The sequence below is a fragment of the Lonchura striata genome, chromosome 1 (genome assembly GCF_050655825.1).
Source record: "Lonchura striata isolate lonStrDom1 chromosome 1, ASM5065582v1, whole genome shotgun sequence".
Taxonomy (NCBI): domain Eukaryota; kingdom Metazoa; phylum Chordata; class Aves; order Passeriformes; family Estrildidae; genus Lonchura; species Lonchura striata.
The window spans coordinates 9,602,011-9,622,486 of NC_140703.1; the positions used below are offsets into that span (position 1 = coordinate 9,602,011).

A 20,476-nucleotide genomic window follows, 5' to 3' on the forward strand; every position below is an offset into this window, starting at 1 on the left:
CAAAACAAATGAAGTGTCAAACATATGCAATGTTAAGTGTTGTTTCAGAAGGCAGAGCATTGCTAAACATATTTCCACCAGAAGACAATTACTTTTGCCAAGGAAACAGTGTAAAAAAAAAAAAAATCTCTGCACTTAATCACATAAAAGGAACAATAATTTTACATAATAGGCAAATTACATTTTACAACAAGAATTTTATGAATTGTATAACTGTCAGTTTTCAAAATGACATAAACACTGTTTAGCCATCTAAAATTTATCTTGTAGCCCCTCTATCATCTACTTCTCCGTGTACAGAGAGTACATCTCTGCATGTGCAACCTAATTCCACTTGCATTAGCTGAACATTTTGCATTCTGTCCACTCTTCCCATTCCCACAAGATCTGAGGCATGCACATTAGAGTAAGGAAATTGGGTTATACAACTTTGCAGGTAAGGGACTGGTAACATTCCCATTTTATGGACACATGAATAGACAGGTGTCTGTCTGTCTAGGACAGGAAAACAGGTGTCTGCAGGCACCCACAAAGAACTCCACAGTGTAACACAGAGCCTGGAGCCAAGAGAGTACAAGAGCAAGATGACTCTGGGCTGCAAACAGTAAAAGTCCGACACATTGGGCTGAGAACTGGAGGCCTCAGAACTTGTGGAACTGCATCGCTGCTTTTCTGCACAGACAAAAATAATCTTAACTAAAAATCACTTCATTACAGAAGAGAATTTTGATGAAGACACAGCAGGAGGAAAGGTCTGAAGTACCTTAAACATGCTCATCAGAGAAGTACAGAAAAAATCTGCCTTCCTATTTGTACTTTCTTGTGTTTACAATCTATAATTAACTCTCCTCCCACTCTATCACATATCTTAACTACTTGTTTTGGAAAGGCAGAGTTTGCCTACCCCAGTAATAGACTTTGATCCCAGAACTTGTCCTACCCATGTAAAGACTTAAGTCACAGATCGCATCAATTTAATAGGTTTTCAACACCACAGTGCCAAATAAGTGAAATGCAAATTGTGAAGAGGCTCTGCACTTATTCCAGTAATTTAGAACATATTGGTAGGAAAAAAAAAGGGTCTGAAATATCTCCATGTTCCTGATTCTCCTTGTGAAAGAGCCTATACAGACTCTAACCTTTTTCCATACCCCATGGTATACAGTATCCCCAACAAAACAAAGAGGTTACCATTGTCACACTTCTTTTTAGATTTAAAAAGTATCAAAAACATCAGCCAACAAAAGATCTCTCTGACCCTGCTGAATCAAAGTAGACAGCCGAGTAGTCAAACTTTTTTCTTATTCTGGTGTTCAAAATACATGTTCCCCTTTTACCCAACCTTGTAGAGAAGGGAGATTAAAACAGAGTCCTTTGTTTACTTACTCAAAGCACAGAAAATGTTAATATTTAATTCAAGTGTCATTCTAGAAGCTGATACTAATTGAAGTTATGTCTCATGATGTAACAGCATTCCACTGGTGGGCTCTTTAGCACGCAAAACATAGCAATGTTTTATGTACAAAATAAACCAGCTGCTGAAATACAATGTCCAAAGGCTGAATTCTCTCCATAACTAATCCAAATGCCATCAAAGTGCCAAGCAGCTGAACAGGCCAATTTCATAATACAAACACACAAATTATGTACAGAAAACTGTACTCAAGTTCAGCATTTTTGCTCTTTTTAATTTGCTCTTTTCTTCTTCAATGTTGTACTATTCAAAATTTCTTATGCAAGATGTTTAGTTGTTAAACTTGCCAGAAAAGCTTGCAATGTGCGTGGTTGTTGTGAGATGCAGTAGAACCCTCAGTTTATCTGCTGCCAACACCACTGATGCACACAGGACAGTGTCATGCTGTAGCACTCCTATAGTGAGCTAAATCAACTTAAGGAAACTTCTACCTTAATTTAAAAAAGATCATTCCACACTGTAAGTGTAAACAAGTGCCTGAAACCAACTGTTTTAGTGTCTGAAGTATCTCAGTGAGGAACCTGCAGTTCTTCCTGAGCTAAGGAGATAAAAAGGAGCTCACCTAAACCCAGCAGAGACCACCCAAGGCCAACCACCCCAGAGGCCACAAAGGGGTGAGGCAAAACACTTTCTAGTTCTCTGAGCCAGCTTTGTCCAGGCTCCCTGTGCCCAGGGTAAGTGGCCCATGAGGCAGAAGCTGCTCTTCTGCAGCCACCAAGAGACAAAGCAGAGACTGTCCCTGGCCCAAGTGCCACACACTGGCCCTAGCCTAAAGCCAAACACATCTGCTTTCCAAACACACTGCATGGAGCATCACCTCACCTCTTACCCACTTGGTTTCAGCTACACTGAAGGTGTGGGAGCCCCAGTGCAAGAAAACAGGCTGCATCTAAAAAGGTGGATACTTCACATCTACTGTCCTTGATTAAATACCTTTAAAATTGACTAAAGTATGCAAAACTCAGGCATGAAAGAAAACCTCACTACAAGATGGGTTTGTGGGGCTTTTTTCCCCAATGAATTTAAATGATTTAAAAGCTGTCATCTAGAAACTTGATTGAGCCAAACTAAGTTATACCAATTCAAATTGTCACAAACATAAACAGATTTTTACAATACTGCTTCATATTCTGTCAGTTTTTGGGGGTGAACAAGACAGTAAAAGTAAATGAGAATAAACAAGAACAGAAATCCAGTCTCAGTTTAAAGCATTCACACTAACAATACTGAAAAATTAATACAAGATGTTGTGGCTTTCCCCTGCTATAGGTGGTTATGATGTATTGTCAGTCATACCAGAGAGAACTAGGTAGAGTTGTAGCTTCCATACTGTAAGATACTAAAACATTCATGAGTAATGTTTACTTTGAGTTCAAACACAATTTCTGAATACAGGTTGCCTGGGTTTCCCTTAAAACAGTCTGCTTATCCCTTTTTCCCCCCTTAAAGTCTAGGATTATCAAACATAAGAACCTCGCCAAAATTTAGGTTGACGGAGTAAAGAATTAATTCTTAACATTCAAGAAGGGTGATGCTACATTAGTGCTGCAAGAATATAAATTAGTCAGTATATTAAATCTATAAATGCCTGGCATGCAACACAGGTAATTAAAAGCCACCAGCAGAGTCCTAAATTAATAAAGTTAGTGACACCAATAACAGTTAGAGAGTAAGAAAACACTTCTGAGTCTAGATACAAGATGACCCAACAAGCTGCTGCAGAGAGCTTCAGACTGGCTCTTGGGTGGAATCTTGCAAGTTTGTAAGCATCAGGGCCTAACCCAGCTGTTTCACTAACAGATTGATGAAAACATTTGGTTCTCTTTGACTACCAATTTTGTATTTGTTTCCAGCACTGAGAACAAAAAAAAAAAAAAAAAAAAAAAAAAAAAAACAAGCAAACAAACAAAAAAAACCAAAAAACAAAACAAAAAAAAAAAAAAAAAAAAAAAACAAAAAAACAAAATAAAACCAAGAAAAAGGCAAGAAAAGACCACAAGAACTATGCATTTTTAATATGCATCACCTTTATACAAGTTAGCATGAAAACCTGAAGTTCATAAGACCATGAACACAGACAGATTCCCACTGAATTTGCAAAGGTTAAGCTTGGAAGGACAGAGAGAAGACTAAACAGAAGGAAACCCAAAAACTGAATTACTAGGAGAGCTTGAAAAGCAACTCTCGGAAAGAAAAAAGAAAAGCATGCATTCCTATAAAGCTCCTAAACAAACTCCTTTAGGTACTAGCATTTAGCTTAAACATGATCTTGTATAATTTGAAAACTTATACACATTAGCACAGCACAACACCCATTTTCCTCATTTAGTCATTTGGGGCCTTTTATGTACTTCAGTTTGGTCTTTATTTATTTCCTTTTTTCTTTAAAGCCACAAAGATAAGACTAAATCTAGCTTCATTTTGTGTAACAAGCAGAGAGCAATCATAAATAGTGAATATAACATTACTGTTCTAATAACAAAAAGCAAAAATAGAGTTCTATGGCATAAAGTATATTATTTGGAATAGTTTTCCTCTGCCAACATGACAAATTAGATTTATATTCTTCACTTTATAAACTATTTTGATGGTTTAAGGTATATAGAGCCAGTTTTAGTGGGGTACATTGAGTATTATTAGGGTTAACATACATGTTAACTCAAATCAAGGAAAAACACAGAGCTATGGAATATATGGTCATACCTGCCTGCATTGCCATGTTTCCTCCAATATAATGAAGAATTTGAAATTTACTAGTTATCAATATTTGAAATGCTAAGGTTCAAAGTAAAAGTACTCCTAAATATTGCACAAATTAGTGATTTAATACTCTTGCATGCCTCTGATTGAATATTATTGTCCAAAACTCCATATTGCAAAAACATGAGCAGCTGACAGCTGAGTCCAGTTCTCACCAACTTGCAAGCCTTTCAGACTCCATATCCCTATATCTTGAGAGAATTGTGATTGTTCAACCTGTAGAAAAAAAGGCTTCAGGGTGACCTAACTGTGTCCTTCCAATACCTGAAGTGAGCCTACAGGACAGATGGAGAGAGACTACCCCAGAGTGACAGGACAAGAGGGAATGGATTCACACTCACAGAGCAGGTTTAGATCAGATATTAGGAAGACATTCCTAAAGCTGTGAAGATGATGCACTGACACAGGTCCCATCCCTGGAAGTGTTTAGGGCCTGGTTGGATGGAGCTCTGAGCAACCTTGCCTAGTGGAAAGTGTCCCTGCCCGTGGCAGGGGTTGGAAACAGATAATCTTTAAGATCCCCTCCAACCCAGGCCATTCTTTAGTTCTAATTTGTGAGAATCACTTCTCTCTCCTCCTTAAGGCTCTCCAGACTTTTCCTATTTATTGAGGGTTTTTTTTTTTTCTTTGTGGTTCATATTCTTGTAAGTACTTTCTCATAACAAAGTCCATAAAGTGGCTGCTTGCTGCTACTGCACTGATTACTCTGCTGGGCACAATGCTCCTTTCTACCCTGTCCCTCTCTATAACTTACTCTGGGGTTCTCTCCCACTCCACTTGTTTGTGTCTTATTCCTGTTAAGTGATAAATCCTGTTTCTAGAACAGAGACTAATGACAGTCTCATTAAGAAAATTAGGAAGTCACCCAAAACATAGTTTTGTGCTTCTTTATAAACACTGAGGATTTATTTGTCACAGTCCAAAGCTTCTGTCACATTGTCTAGAAAATTTCACATAAGGAAGACAGAAAGGAAATGAGCAAAGCAGCTTCAAAGCTGGGATTTGAGCAGGTTCCTATTCAAATTTACTGTCAAAGTATAGGAAGAGGAGTTATCTTTTTCTCTTCCCCTCTGAAACAAAAACCCTTAAACACAGATATGGAACTGCCTCATGGCTGAACTTCAGCCCACATGTACAGTGGTAGTGATGAGGAAAACATTTACCAATTTGAGAATCACAGATTCAATCCCAGTTGTCAAAAGCTTTGGAAAGTACCTCTAAAAGGACATTTTTATTTATAAACAAACAACCAATTAGCATTCCAAACTGCTGAAAACCTAGGTATAAATTCAGTCTTAAGCTAACATGTCTTACATCTCCAGAAGGCTGAGGTGCAACAAGGAAGAAGATGGAAAACAGCTTGCATACTGTTTGAGCTCAAAAGTCAAACTCAGACCTCTAGCAGGCTTGGGTTAAGTCAACATTTTAAACAAACAGCTCACCATGGAATAACCAGCTTGCATTTAGAGAACATTTACTTGTTTATAGCAACAAACTGAGAACATGACTACAATTCAGAAGACAGCTAAGTATGATATGTGTCCAGAAGAATTCACTTTATGCTTGTGTCTTGGCACATACTAAGAAATGCCATCCAAACACTTTTCTACTACATGGTCAAAGCAAGGAAAAAAAAAAAAAATCTGTTAGGACAAAAAAAATCACAGCCAACATTTCCTTACATGGTTACAGTTTTCAACTTCTTGCCCAACTTAAGTGATGCAAATTTAAATAACACACCTAAACAATGCATCCTTTATCTTTTATTTTAATTAAATAAGCAACTATTTATGAGTCAAAGTGAAAGCCATGATCTATTAAAGCTTTCCACACCTTCGCAACAAATTTTGCAATATTAACAACCACTAAATGTAAGGTAAGAGTTTGAAATGTAACACAAACAACCTGAGGGAACCAGAGACCACAGAAGCACAAAAAGCAGGAAAAGAAATACCCTGTCAGCAAATATCACAGGATGACTGAATTTGGAAGGGACGGGTTCACTTTTCAGAGAAACATAGGGAGTGACAGAGGAGTAGAAAGCAAGAAACTAGATTTCCAACATCATTATTCCTCTGCACATGAAACTCTACAGATAAGTTTATATTAAATCCCCCACCAACCCCTGCCTCAGGCTGCTCCACAGTGAAAATAGTGGAAAGAAAATATCCCATCAATGACCATTTAAACTCATATGGGATTTGATTGTTCTTCAGCCTACAACCTTTGCACTGCATGGCCAGGGAAGCAAGGGACTCATGTACAATGTATAAATGTGCACATTTAATAATATAATCCTAGGCTTTTTGGTATTAATGCACTACCACAACATCCATCACAATCCTTTCCATCTGTCATGACAAATAAGAAACATAAAATAATGTAAAAGTTAGATACTTGTGGTAGGCTGCTGTAAATAAGAACAATATTGGCAAGTAGCTGAACCACCAACTGGGAAGAAAATAATTGTTTGATTCTCACCCATCAAGTTGGTTCACTTCTTCCCAGAACTAGAAGTCTAGGATCAAAGGAGATCCTAACCCCAAATATACTGACATCAGGAAAACAAGAAAGCTGCTCTCAAACACAATGCAACAGAGTAAGATGCCAAAAGTGCTGTTAGGGACCCTGAAAATCAAAGTTAAAGAGCACCCTTGGAGTGCAGCAAGCTCTTCACTTTTGGGGGGAAAATAAAAATCTCTCCTCAGATTCTGACAGACTCACAGGGAAAAGTGTGTGGGGATGCCAAGCCCCAGCTGTCCTGTTGGGATACCTCATTTAGTAAAGGAGAAGCTGCAACCTGGCTCTCTGGAAGTCATGAGACTAAGGGAGAGAGTGCACACAGGTACATGAGGAATGACACTGGAGAAAGAGGAAACAGCAGCATTCACAGTACAGTTTTCACTGATTTCCCCACACACCTCCCTTCTCCCACAGAAATCTACTTTGGCACACTGTGACATCCTCTGAACCATCTGGGCATTTCCCATAGCACCTTGTCCACAGTGCAGGTTCTGCCAGGACCTTACTTCTTCCACATGACCAGAACCCCACTTGGGACTCCAAAAGATAAAGTTTGTCTGGTGCAGTGTCTTAAACCAAAACATCTGGGGAAGAACTTGCACAGGCAGCAAGCCTAAGACATGATTCCAAAAACATATCTATGTCCTGTCCCTACTTGCCTTCTACGCCCCATGTCCTGAAAAATCTTAACTTGTGCTCAGCATAGGATGAAGGAGCCACTCCACAGGCACCAAAAATTTATTATTTCTAAGCCATTTTCAGGCTGTAAACTCTTACAGCCAAGAAAACTGTGACATTACCTTTTCACAATGGGGCCATTAATTCTTCTGCAGAAAAGTAAAAACATGCAGTGGTATATTTGTGTTTTGTTTCTTTATAGAACTTGATGTCTTAAATTCTATTTCAAGTGCATGCATATGTAGTTACAATAATGAGAATTTAAATAAATTAATAAAAAAATAATGTACAACCAACACAGAAATATCCTAAAACCTCAAGATTTATGGATCCTTTTATAAATGTTCATCTAACTAAACAGTAGCAAAATCATGCATGGGTGGACTCCTGTCCCAAATGTAGGTTTATTATAAGTTCAAGAAGAGGTAGAAAAAACATTGAGAAACTTGATTCATTTCTTGGCAGGTAAGGAAGAAATGAACATGATTTAGTAAAGCTTTGTTTTGACATACTGTCTTGGGGACTCGGTTTTATATTCATGTTATTATCAAGTCAGAAGTCCTCAACATCAAGGCAGATTTTCAGAAGTTACACTGTGGGAAAAATATTACTGTTCATTCTAACACTGCTGAATGTAACTGTTGAAAGCAAAACTTTGTTTGGGAGCTCTCTGAAGAGAGACTCCCCTCTTCCTGTGCAGAAGAAGATGATTTCCACATGTGCCTACTTCTCCACGGCACAAATAAATACAGGGCAAAGGCAACATCTCCGGTGATGTTTGAATCTTGTTAGACTTTGCTGTCACTACGAACATTCTTCAGGAATTTCATACTCTTAATGCAAATACACAAAACATTTATGACTGCATTTCACTAAGTCAGTTAATTGGTGCCTATAAAAAACATACATTGCAAAAGGAAAGCAACAAAATGTCAAAATCTTTTTCCTTAACAAGCACACCTTAAATAGAAGGATGACTTTTCTTTCTTTGCAATTTAGTTTTAGATTATATTACACAATATATCATTGTGACTGACAGTAGTTAACATTTAGATATTGTTGATCTATGTGATGTGTCAGGTTACAAAAGCCTCCCAAAGAAAGCAAGAAAACACTTCTACACAGTCAATGCAACCCAAGTAGTCAATCTGCCCTGTGAATACATAAGTATGGTATTAGCTAATGTTCTAAATTAATATGTAGTAAATTTCCTGGGATGGTTGCTTGAAACATAAATCTTCCTGGCTGACAGATAATATTAATAACCTAAATTTTCAACCAAGCGAAGTTATAAATCTTTCAATGCTTTGCTTGAATTACATTCCATAGACCTAACTCCAGAAGTTTCACTATCTTTTAGGATTAAGCCATTATAATTCCAGACCCCACAGATTTCCACATGGTATGGCTGGTGACCATAAGAACTAGCTGGATCTCTTTCTAATCTGTTTTCAAGGTATAAAGTTGCACACTGGGTATAAATAACATGAGATCATAGGTCTAGCATAGGTTTTTACATTCTCTGCCCTCTGCTCTTATCTCTGTGATTAACAGATTAAAAATTAATGTTTTGATAAAAACACTTATTTAAAGATTTTCAGTTTCCTATATAAAAAGGTTTTTACAGGAATGCACATAAAATCAGTCTTTAGATTTGGGACTGCTAGGAATATAAAATCTGATTATGCAACAGAGAAGGTAAAACACCAAGTCACATTAGCTCCATAAAGATCTTAATGGAAATAAAATGTTTGCTTCTGTTAGGACAAATACAATGTTTCTGCTATTGCAAAAAGAGCTATGTGTGCAATGGAATAAGGAAACGAGGAGAGATGAACAAGATAAACATCAGAAGATCTCTAGGAACACAGAAAATTCAAATACAGTTTAGATTCTCTAATGCTAAAAAAAAGAGGCCCAAGAACATAAAAACTTCAGTGGGAAGGGGGGGAGTCATAGAACAATTAAAGAAATCTTCCAATTTCATTATCTACAGCATTACCTAAACACAACCTGCAGGTAAAAGAATCCTTCCCATTTGAAAGCAAGCCAACAAACAAAATGACCCATACCTCAAACAAAACCAAAAACCTCCATCAAGCAGAACATGCATAACAGTATTCCAATTTATCCAATCCCAGTCTACTGGGATTTCAGGGCAACTTCAGAAGAATTCATTCAACAAAAGCTTTTAACTAAGCACCAGTGAGGTGAGATGGAAAGTCCAGGTACAAACAAAGAGGCGATCAAAAATTAAGAGAGGAACAAGAAGCAACCATCTGTTCCAACCTGAAAGGAGGTTACTGCAAATTCACCAACACTGCACTGGTAAGTAACATTCAGAAGTGATTAAAAAAGAACAGCAAGTTTTAACCATGTTTACTCAGTAAAGAGATTTGCAGTGTAGTAGAAACAAGAGTTGGCAAACATGAACTGACAGAAACATCATATGAGACTGAGTATCTATGTAAGAAGAAAGCTATATTCAAAACTGCTATGCATACAGTGAGGTCCATGGTGGAAAGCAACTCTGGAACTTATAGTATAAGATGATGGGCACTAAACTAACTAGCATTATTCACAATATTGTCCTGTGAGATCACACCAGGCTATTTAGGGCTTTTTTTGAGGCATCTTAATACTTTCCAAAGTTTGACAAACCCTGCACAGCCTTCCTGGGCAACCACCACTGTCTGCCTGTCTTTATAGGAAAAAATGCTTCTTTATATCCAGGCTTCATCTTCCGTATCTCAATGACTCCTTATTGCCTCTCATCTTCCCAGTATGCACTGCTCTAAAAAGCCTGGCTCAAGTACATCAGAAATCTCCATGACTGCAAAAATGAGAAAGAGTTGACCTGCTAAAACTTCTTTCCACTGTCTCTCCTCACCACTGGACACAGCTCAATGTGTCCTGTGGACTTCTGTGGGTCAAGTTTGTTCAAGTAATCTCTCACTCAAATTCTTGTTCAGAGTTCCCTCAACTATGCACAGGTCTGAAGTCTTTGAGAACTCACTGGTAAAGACTATCTCATCTGCTCTATTCAGCAACATTCTCCTCACTCAGCCCTTTATGTCCAGTATAACATTAAAACCTTTTCTTGTTACCCTAGACAACCTTTTGGCACCGACTCAGGTCAGCTTTCACTTTACTAATACCATCCCTTCATGCCTGGGCAACATCCCCAGTCTCCTCAGTAGCCCATCTCTGCTTCCAGATTCTGCACACTGCCTGCTTGGCAGTGAAGCTTGGCTATGAGCTCCCTGAGAGAAGAACAGACCCCTCTGGCAATCAGGGAATGCTGTTACCTTTCCTAAGCATCTCTGCACTTCCACCTACGGAACCCCAGATACCAACTCCTAGAAGAAGAGAAAGTCTGCTCTCCTGAACTGGGTCTGGGTCCTGTTACTCCTTTCTTGCTCCCAGCAGCATCTTGAACTCTACTATTTCATGGTTGCTACAGTCAAGAAAATCCACATTACTCCACCTTCAGTTCTTCCATTTTCAGGGAACATCAGATTCAGCTTTGCATCACCCCTAGTTGGCCCATCAGTGCTCATACCAAGAAGCTCTTCCTCATAACTTCAGAAATCTAGTTTTCTTGTGTCCTGCTGTGTTGGACCCAGCAAGGGTCAGGATGTTTACTGAAGTTTCCCATGGGAACCACAGACTGTAATCCAGAGACTTCTGTGCCTTTCAAAAAGGTTGCATATACATCCTCATCCTGAGGAGGGTAGTCTGTTGCAGACACAATTGTCACTGATGTCAGCATGAGCTGCATACACCCAAGATCTTCAGAGAGTCAACTCTTTGTCTTCAACAACTTCTTAATAAAAAACATTTTGAAACTTCTCTTATATATGCTACTAACACATTCTACACTTCAATCTGACTTACAGATAGACACATTAGAAGATGCAATAAATAAATAATGTGCAAAAACATCTCATGCAGTGGCCTAAACTTCCCAGGAAAAGAGATTATTTTAAATTATTCACTTAAAATGAGCTGACTCACCTCCCAACAGATACAATGAAGAATGCACACAGCTAACTGAAGAGTGCTTACCTGAATGACAGCACTAAACCAGCACGTGTTGCCAACATTCTTTAATCCTACTGGGCAGTTGTCTTGCCGCTTTCGATCATAAGGGTTTGGAGAGTCACTCCACACCTCTGGATGCGTCCTCTTTAAACTCGCTTTATTTTCTGCAATACTGGCTTCTAGAACTCTTTGAGAACAGAAGGGAGGGAAAAATGTGAGAAAAAAAACAAAGACCCCAGAAAAACAAATTAAAAAAATCTCCCATCAAGTAGTAAAATACATTCAGGTAACAATACAGGCATCATAATGACATCACTCACTTATTGTTGCTGAGCAATATATGCAATATATTATACTGCATGCAATAACATGTCTTCAAAAACGCTATTTTACTTTTAGCTATGCTACCGCAATTCCATTGCCCTTTGGAAAATGGTATCGGTGAGTGCATGAATCTCCTGTGAGAGCTCTAGATAAAAGAGCCATGTATACAAGTCATCAATTATTTAAAAACCAGATTCAAACAGGATGGACAAATTTTAGGCAGCACTAATAGTACAGTGCTTTCATCCTCAAATGCTTTTATTGCTATGCAAAGCAAAAAGTCACCAGTCTTTCATTTACTGACAGGAAGCCAAAGCTAGCAAGGCAACTTTCAATAACAAAGTCAGTTTTCTTAGTTTTCATTTTTGCAACTTGTGCAACTGTGTTAATCACTTTACATTGCAAGTAGTTACTTAATGAGCCATGGAAAAACATCTTCCTGCAATTTTTCAAATGCCATCGAACACTTTAATTGTATGCTTCAATGACCACTTTCTTTGCTGGAAACTGTTCCCGTGTGATTTATGCTGAATATCTGTATTTCACATGACAGTAAGACCTGATGGGTGTGAAGCTCTCCAACTCAAACCTCATTTGATATGGTATTTCTATATCAGCACATATGCTTAGCCTGGTGACAAAATACACCTTAAAAGTAATTTGTGGTTGGTGTATTCTAAATAGAAAGATGGAGATTGGTGCATTGAGGTCATGTAACAGTGGCTCTAACTCATAAGCCACGAGTCTGGTGTGTGCACTACTGACACAGTCACTGTCCCCAGCCATCCAGTCCAACTCTCAGACAAAACACTGAGCTGCTCTCCAACACCAAGCACAGGATTTCACAGGCTGCATTACAAGCATCTAAGCAGTCTGAGCAGCATGAAGAGTTGCCTCCTCTCAGTTCTAGATTCACTAAGAACCAAAGAAAGGCAGTTTAGGTTGGTCTGTAAAGGGAGCTCCTAAAGGATAAACTCTGAACATCATAGAAAAAACATAGAAATGGACAACCCTCCTCCTCATAATCTCTCAGTTTCCTACCTACATTTTTACTTCAAACTATGTCCCCATCAAAGAAAGAAAAGCTATCTTAGCAAGAAATATGAATTTACTGCAGATAACTGCTCCACTAATTTGTTACTGATACTTATTTCGGAAAAAATACAGTAAAAGAGAGGCATTCTTAATTTGAGAGACCATTTGACACACAACACTTTTGTATCTGTCTCAGAAATACAAAATCTGGTCATTTCCTATGGATTAATAAATTTGTTTTTTATGCCACCCTGTAAACAGCACTGAAAGGACAGGCATATAATCCACTAAGAGCTTCTGTTCTGACATCTCTTCAAACACTGCATAGGGATGGAACCTGACCCTGATTGTTCCAAGAGTCTTTTCTGATAGCTTTTTCTACTAAGAAAACCCCAAATGTAAAGAAACAGTCAAATTAATTTCCCTTTTCACTAATACAGTCCTTCAAAAGCATTGGATGACCTGTGTAACTCTGCTTTGAGAGCAAAAGTTGATCAATGGGGACATTAAAAATCAATTTAAAAAATGTCATACAAAGTTCAAATAATTGTCATGTAGGTAGAATTGCTTAAAATCTTGTTTAAACTAATTTGAAGGGACCTTTAAAACTGACAAGAAGATTGACAGACTGGAATAAATTTAAGTGATGTTGTAACAGGATTACAATACCTACTTCACACCACTTGTGTTTCAGGTAAAAAGATTCAACTTCTCTTTTTTTATTCCCCCCAGAAGTTCAAGAATATTTCAATGCATTTCAAGATTCAAGTTCAGAAAAATAAATACTCTCAAACTGAAACAGTTCCCTGCCCCCATGAGTATTACCATTCATCAGTTTAATTACCTACTAAAATTTCTTTGTATTTGATTTTGTGTTCCTTTAGCAGGTAAGGGATTTAGTCATCTCTAGCTTGACCTAAAATGTGTTTCCACGTGTTAATAAAGTATTTGCTTCTGAAGGCATCATGGTGTTTTTTTCCTTAATTCTACTTATAACATTATCTGTCCTCAGAGAGCACATGCAATAACTGCACATTCTATGTGCTGAATTAATTTTCAGACATAATGATAGCTGTGATGCAGTTAAATCAAAAATGAAAAGTGAAATAAAGTGCAGTGAGCACAGTAAATAGGAACCTAATGATCAGCTAGAATGCTACATAAAGGAATGTATTTACTAGCACAGTGAGGATATCTCGTATAAAATGCTCACTGTCTTAAATTCACAGAGTCACAAATTTGGGACAGCACCTGGATAAAGAATCTTACGCTGCTTGACAAAACAAGCATCCTTCCAGAGAGTTATTCCAAGGATTTTGATGACAGAGCTGAAGCCCCACTTGGTGACCTTTGGGGACAGCAGCACAGTCTCCAGCACAGACCATCAGCTAGCTACATGCAGGGTTTGTTATCTCCCCTCCACCTAAACTCATGGGACCTACAGCCCCCCTACCTCCAAGGGCTGGAATCTTGTTTGGAGGGAAATACTGTAGCAGGGTTAGTTAGTGCCAGGCTTGGCATGAGACTTGAAAGCAGAGTTTTATTTCTCTGTAACAAGCTGGGCACCGCCAAGCACCTTCGCAGAACTGCAGGGAGTTCATCAGACAAAGCAAAAACCCCCCAGCAAGGCAAGTCCACAGCACAAAGATTCAGTCAAACCACACTCTTAAGGAAGCCCACTCAACATGCTGCAGAAAAGCTCCACTCTGTCAGGTTACTCAGCTAAAAGAGCATAGGAGTTTGTACTGTGACTGTCTTACAGCTGGACATCCAGGAATATATCCCTGACTCTACATTCCACAACCCCGTCTTGGATCTACACATGATGCTTACCATAGTGCAGAGTCCTGAGCAGTTTCAATGACCCTGATTTTTAAAAGCAAGCCCAGGGGCTATGCACATCCTTTATGCACTGACAGCATGGATTCATTTTTATAGGGGCAGTACCACAGGCACAGCACAGGCTAGCTGATTTCTCCTTCCAGTAAATATATCACTGGCTTCCCTAGAAAAGCCCTCTCACCAGCTTCAGACTCTTTCAATCCACAGAAAGTAATATAAACAGGAGAAACTTCTTCACAACAAGAAATACATTGATCAAGCACATTGATCTAGGAGATTTAGAGAGGAAACAGGAAAAGACTTGAAACGTGCCATGTACAAGATGTTCAGCTCAGACACTCAGACATTTCAGATGCACTCTCTCAACACCTACACAGTAATCATTAGGTAGTCTAAAGTAATTACATTCAGGAAGACAAATTCTATGTGCATTACAACATTAATTACACAAGTTAAGAAATTCCATTAATTCTCCCTTGGAAATAACAAAATCTGCACAAATTAGGTTCCAAACCACTATGAATATCTTTGAAAAAAATATCTACCACAGCAAAAACTACTTAAATATGCTCATGGCCTACATTTTTAAAAATGAAACATTTCCGAAGTTTAAATTTGCTTATTATTGAACTCCTGTTTGACTTTTGCTTCTTGTTGTATCTAGAAAATCAAAAGTAAATGGCTGTAGTTTGACTTGTTTACAACCACAGTGCTCTACCTTTTGTTTTGCGAAGTTCTGCACAGATTATCCACTTTCTGTTGGAATGCCAACATTCTTCTGTGGGGTGTTAACTACAAAGTGGGGTGGGATTTTTGGTTTGGTTTGGTTTTTTGTAATAAATCCAGTCTGAAGTTCTGTCCTTAAGGAAACTGATTGAACAGTTTGGATCAAGAATTCTGAACTTCCTATATTTGTTCAATGCTGATATAATTTGCCATCAGCTCAGGGTGCTTCTTGCTACATCACTGAGTTAATCTAATGTCTCAATGCTGCCAAAACCTTCAAGATCCTCATTCTTCTCTGCCTCCATTCACAAGCAAAGTCCCATTCCCTTCCTTGTGTCATGAAATACTATGGATCCTTTGGTGAATATTTTTGTACAGCTTTGTGAAATGAATTTGTGCAACAAATGATCCAAAGAAGCCTCCAGCAAGCATAGAAAATGTGGTGCACTGCACCAAGGGGGATATGACCTGCAACAAGCTCTTCATTTGACATTGCACGTGTTACTGTATGCAATTTTGCCATTAGATGGAAGTCTCTATTTCATAAAACCAACACTTTCTCTACAAATAACCAGATTGTCTAGATGCTTTTGTACATACAGAAAAAAGGCATCCTTTGTTACTTTCTGCAGCCAGAAAAATACACACTGTATTTTAAGTAGAAAGTATTTATAATACTAAGTTATGGTCTAACCAGATAGGACCAAAGAGGGGTTTTCAGTTTCAGAAGTGAAAAACAGTCTACAGCAAAAATCCTAAATCTTCAAGGCTCCCAAGAATCGAGCACAGCAGAAGCAGTCAAGGCTTGGGTAAATAAAAAGAGGGAGAAAATTTTCCATGTCCAGAAATAGGTCCATCTTTCTGAGTGCCTGCCTAAATCACAATTCTGTAATTACAGCAATTCTGCCCTTCAAAATGGAACATGCAAGAGCTGACCTTCTGAAAAAAAACAGGACAGAACTTCCACCATTCTCTTGTATATATGCACATACTGAGTTTTTAGAAAAAAAACAACCCCTTAAATGCTTTTTCCAGTTGTTAATGAGAATATAAACCCCTTTCTTCCCACCCTTCCCTTGTAAAATATGCTGTCTTAAATTCATATAACAAGACAACTTTTATCACAAATGGGGGTGCAGAGGGGTATGTTTACTCTCACAATCAGCATATTTATTTTTCAAAAGGGAAAATAAAATTACTGTTGATAAAGTAATACAAATAAAGCAATAAAATATCCATATTCTCAGAGATGGAATTTTCTAATAAGTCATTTAGCCTGTCAAACACAATGAACTGTGAAAAAGAATTATTGTGGGTAATCTCCCCCATCTAAATTATTTTTTTATAAAATTGGTCTTTTACAAGGAAATAGTACTTTACCTCCTATTAAGGATCAAATCATTGCCTGTTTCCCTTAGAATAAGGCCGGCCACAAATTAAAAGCTCAACATTCCTCCCAAGGCCAGTGACAGATGGAAATAAAGAAACAACATCCCTCTCACCCAAGCTTAATTCAAGTCCCAAATATTTCATAATTGTATCAACATTACCAAAAAACACACACTGTACAAAAAGTTATCATAAAATCTGATCAAGTTAGTTAGCTCAGAGACTCTTATCACACCCAAACTAAAAGAGTTAAGTTTATAAAACTTTAAAACCAGAACTTCACTCAAACCCTATAAATTTTATTTGTTAAATAGGTTAATAACATTCTTCATCTGCTAAAATAGAGCAGCTGCTCTTAGTATCCTCAAGTCACAATATCAATACCCACTCCCTCAATCTCAGCCATAACACAGAGGGAAGAAAATGTTATTGTAAAATGAACACTTTAAAAAGCAGGACAAAGTAGTTATTAACTTCTTAATTTATGTTTTGGTTTTGTTGGTTTTTACCTGGTACACAAGAAAAACTTCTGGGTTTAGGTCCTATTTAAATATGACCACACATTATCTATCTCCATCCACTTCCTCCATATTTAAAGAAATACAAAAATATGATACATATTATTAAATCCTAGTCCACACATAATAGATTATTTTCCAGTGTAGAACATACAAAACATTGTATCAGCATCCTGAAGCCAGGCATATCAGTAGCACAAGTAAAAGTAAACAAGTTATTATTTGTTAAAAGTTTAAAAAAGCAATACAGGCCAATTTCCAACTCTTTAATTTAATTTCTGCTTTATATAAGTTGGTTGTTTACCTGCTAATGGCTTGTTCCTCATCTGTTATTCCAGTCTCCCTGAATGCCCTGTTTGACTCCTCCAAACTCAAGGCAATTGCCCTCTGAAGATCATCTTTATCATCTCCAGTGAGATCAATCACATCTGAAAAGCAAAACTATCTTTCTCAAAATTAAAAGTGAAACAGAATGAAAGGTAAATCTTACTGTAGAGGAGAGAGCCCACGTGGATTGCTGAGCACCATTCCAGTCCATCCCTCCTGTGCCCTACACTCTTGCGACCACTAACCCTGCTAACATCTCCCTTCTGCCACCAAGCCAGATAAAAACCTCAGCAGCTCACTCCTGACATGATGGGCTGTAGTTCCCCTTGCTCCTAATGTTCTTAAGTTTCACAAAGCTATGGGACAAATTTAGGAATACATGTTTTCTGAAAGCCTTCCTAAAGTAATACACTAAAATGCATTACTTCAGCTACTGGGATCAGTTGTTTAGGGAACACAAGATGAAGAGGACCTTACTTTAAAAGGATACCTTAATTGAGCAGAATTATTTTTTCTCCTCATGAAGGAACATGTAACATTGTTTTCCCAACACAGCCCCAAATTCTACAAGTATTTTTGTACCCTGGTAAGCCAAATACTTTCACACAGTTTCATAACAAGTGGAACAGTTCCTAACTCAACCTAATTATTTTCTATCCCGTTTGTGCATTCCTCTTCTGAACATATTTAAACTCAATTTCATCTACTGAAAGTATCACATCTCAACATGAAAAAAACAAATACTGGAGACAGAACGAGGATCCATATTTGGGTAAGTGGGGAATTCTGGATGGACTACTGACTGAAAGCAGCTCTACTTCTGCCTTCTTCATCAGCTCTTATTCTACAAAGGATCAAAAACTGATATCCCCTATAAACTTCCTTATTTCCTGAGGTCAGCAACAACACCCCTGCTCCTAATCCAGGTGGGATCCTACCACACACCACAACACAAATCATGTCCCCAGCAGACACAGCCAAGCTTTTAGAGCAGCTAGAGCTGACAGGAATGTCCATCAGCTGCACAAGACCTTCACTGGTTATCACCACGTCACTGGTTATCACCATTTCAAGGGTCAGAAGTCTCATTTCCCAAGTGAGACAGACAGAAAGAAAGGAAAAGTGCACAAGGGACTTTTGCATGCAGTATCAGACAGACACGCACAAGGAGCATTGGCTGGTTTGAGTCTCCCTCTTCCAAGGCAAAGTTTACACAACGAGTTATGAAAGGGATTTGTCTCCTGCCAGGGGTTTGGCCATTAGAAGCTGAAAGGTTTTGGGAGAAAGAGATACGGATCTGAAACTGGCAATTGCTCACAAAGTGAGACAAGAGGCTAGTCAGCATTTCTCCTCCCACAGGCCAACCCAATTACTCCAAAGAGCTTCTCTGCCTATGTTCTGACTTCTCTCCTGTGTGGGCTGATCCACTGTAGACTGTAGCTTTGCCTATTCCTCTGGGCTTTCTTTTTTGGATGTTTCTCATTGGATCAGAACAAAACACTAAACTTAGTATAGAAAAATCATCACCATAGTCATGCAGGAACAGAAAATAGGATGACCTGTCCTTACAGCAAAAAGCTGAAATCAGAAAGAAGTTGTAAAGAAACTTTTCTGTTAACACCAGCATCTTCAAAACCTACTTTTAAACTCAGTCCTGTTTTCTCCAAATAATGGTTGAACTTCTATTATATTTTGTGGGTCTTTAAAGGGGGTACCCTTACCTGCAGAGTATACTGGGCAATCTGTCATGACCAAGAAGTATGGAAAAACACTACTGCTGTAAAAGCAGCATTTCCAAACTTTATTCTTAGGCCTTCTATAGTCAGGTCAGATCTTCCAGCATAACAGAAGGTACCTCTGAAATTCTCCTTCAGAAGTACTAAAGCAATTACAACCACCAACAGTAGAAGTCTCCCCCAGAGAAGTTTTGATAAATATGCTGCCATGCTGAGAACAACATACTTTGGGCAAAAATACCACCTCAGCCTGGGTCACATACAAACCTGGCACTGTCCTGCAGCCTGAGAGCAGAAGGAGACAAGAAAGGCTGACAAATGAGAGGGTCCCCTCACCACACATGCACTACCTATTATGCTCTAAAATGCGTGCTTGTGTTGTATTTTCTGCACATTTACAAGGAGCCACACACAGCACCTCATCCTCCCTGGAGCCAAGCTCTGTATCTCAAAGTAGGAATGGTGGTCACAACCCAGCAGCCACACACACTGATGGACAAGGATGGGATTGCTCTGGTCACTTCCTTACAGAGAGGAATGTTCCTTGAGCAAGTCTCTAGTCAGGTAAGAGTGATGACATTTTACATGACAATATAGAAACTTAGATTAAGAAGTTAGCTTCTCTATAAGGGGACTATTTTCTAGAAAAGAACTCTTTATGTAGGTGAAAATGATGTATTTGACCTCCCCCATTATACAAAAATCTACCTGGATCAACTCCAACTCACACTTCCATTAAAATATTCCATTTCTTTGCAACTCCTTAGCTCTCTAATTTTTATTAATCTATACCACCACCTTATGTGTTTATTACCATTCATATTACCAGAGACTACATAATTTTAATATTAAAACCCCAAATCTTTTACTTCCCAAAAGCAGATGAGCCGAAAGAGTTTGTTTTGGCATGTAAGAGTTTTGGAGCAGACACCATAGGATTCTCTTTAGAAATGTTCTATCCATACATTGCTCCTGCTCTGCATGAAAAAGACAACAGAGTGAAGACACACTCCCAGATATTACCATTGCATGTATGTGGTGCAATCAGTTCACATCAAAGGGTTTACCTAGCATAATTTATCTCAAAAAATACATTTATA

The 20,476-nt window shown here is 38.3% G+C and overlaps 1 protein-coding gene across 5 annotated transcripts in view; it reads right to left on the minus strand.

Moving 5' to 3' along the window:
• USP25 (ubiquitin specific peptidase 25) overlaps positions 1 to 20,476 on the minus strand; it is an 88,389-nt gene that overhangs the window by 39,155 nt on the left and 28,758 nt on the right. For 4 of the 5 annotated variants that reach the window (XM_021532379.4, XM_021532380.4, XM_085589795.1 and 1 more), the window contains exons 4-5: positions 17,618 to 17,741; positions 11,504 to 11,666 (exon numbers count right to left, since the gene is read on the minus strand). In XM_021532379.4, coding sequence (XP_021388054.1) covers positions 11,504 to 11,666; positions 17,618 to 17,741 — 287 coding nt within the window. The remainder of the gene's footprint in view (positions 1 to 11,503; positions 11,667 to 17,617; positions 17,742 to 20,476) is intronic. The other variant, XM_085589801.1, reaches the window with a different exon arrangement.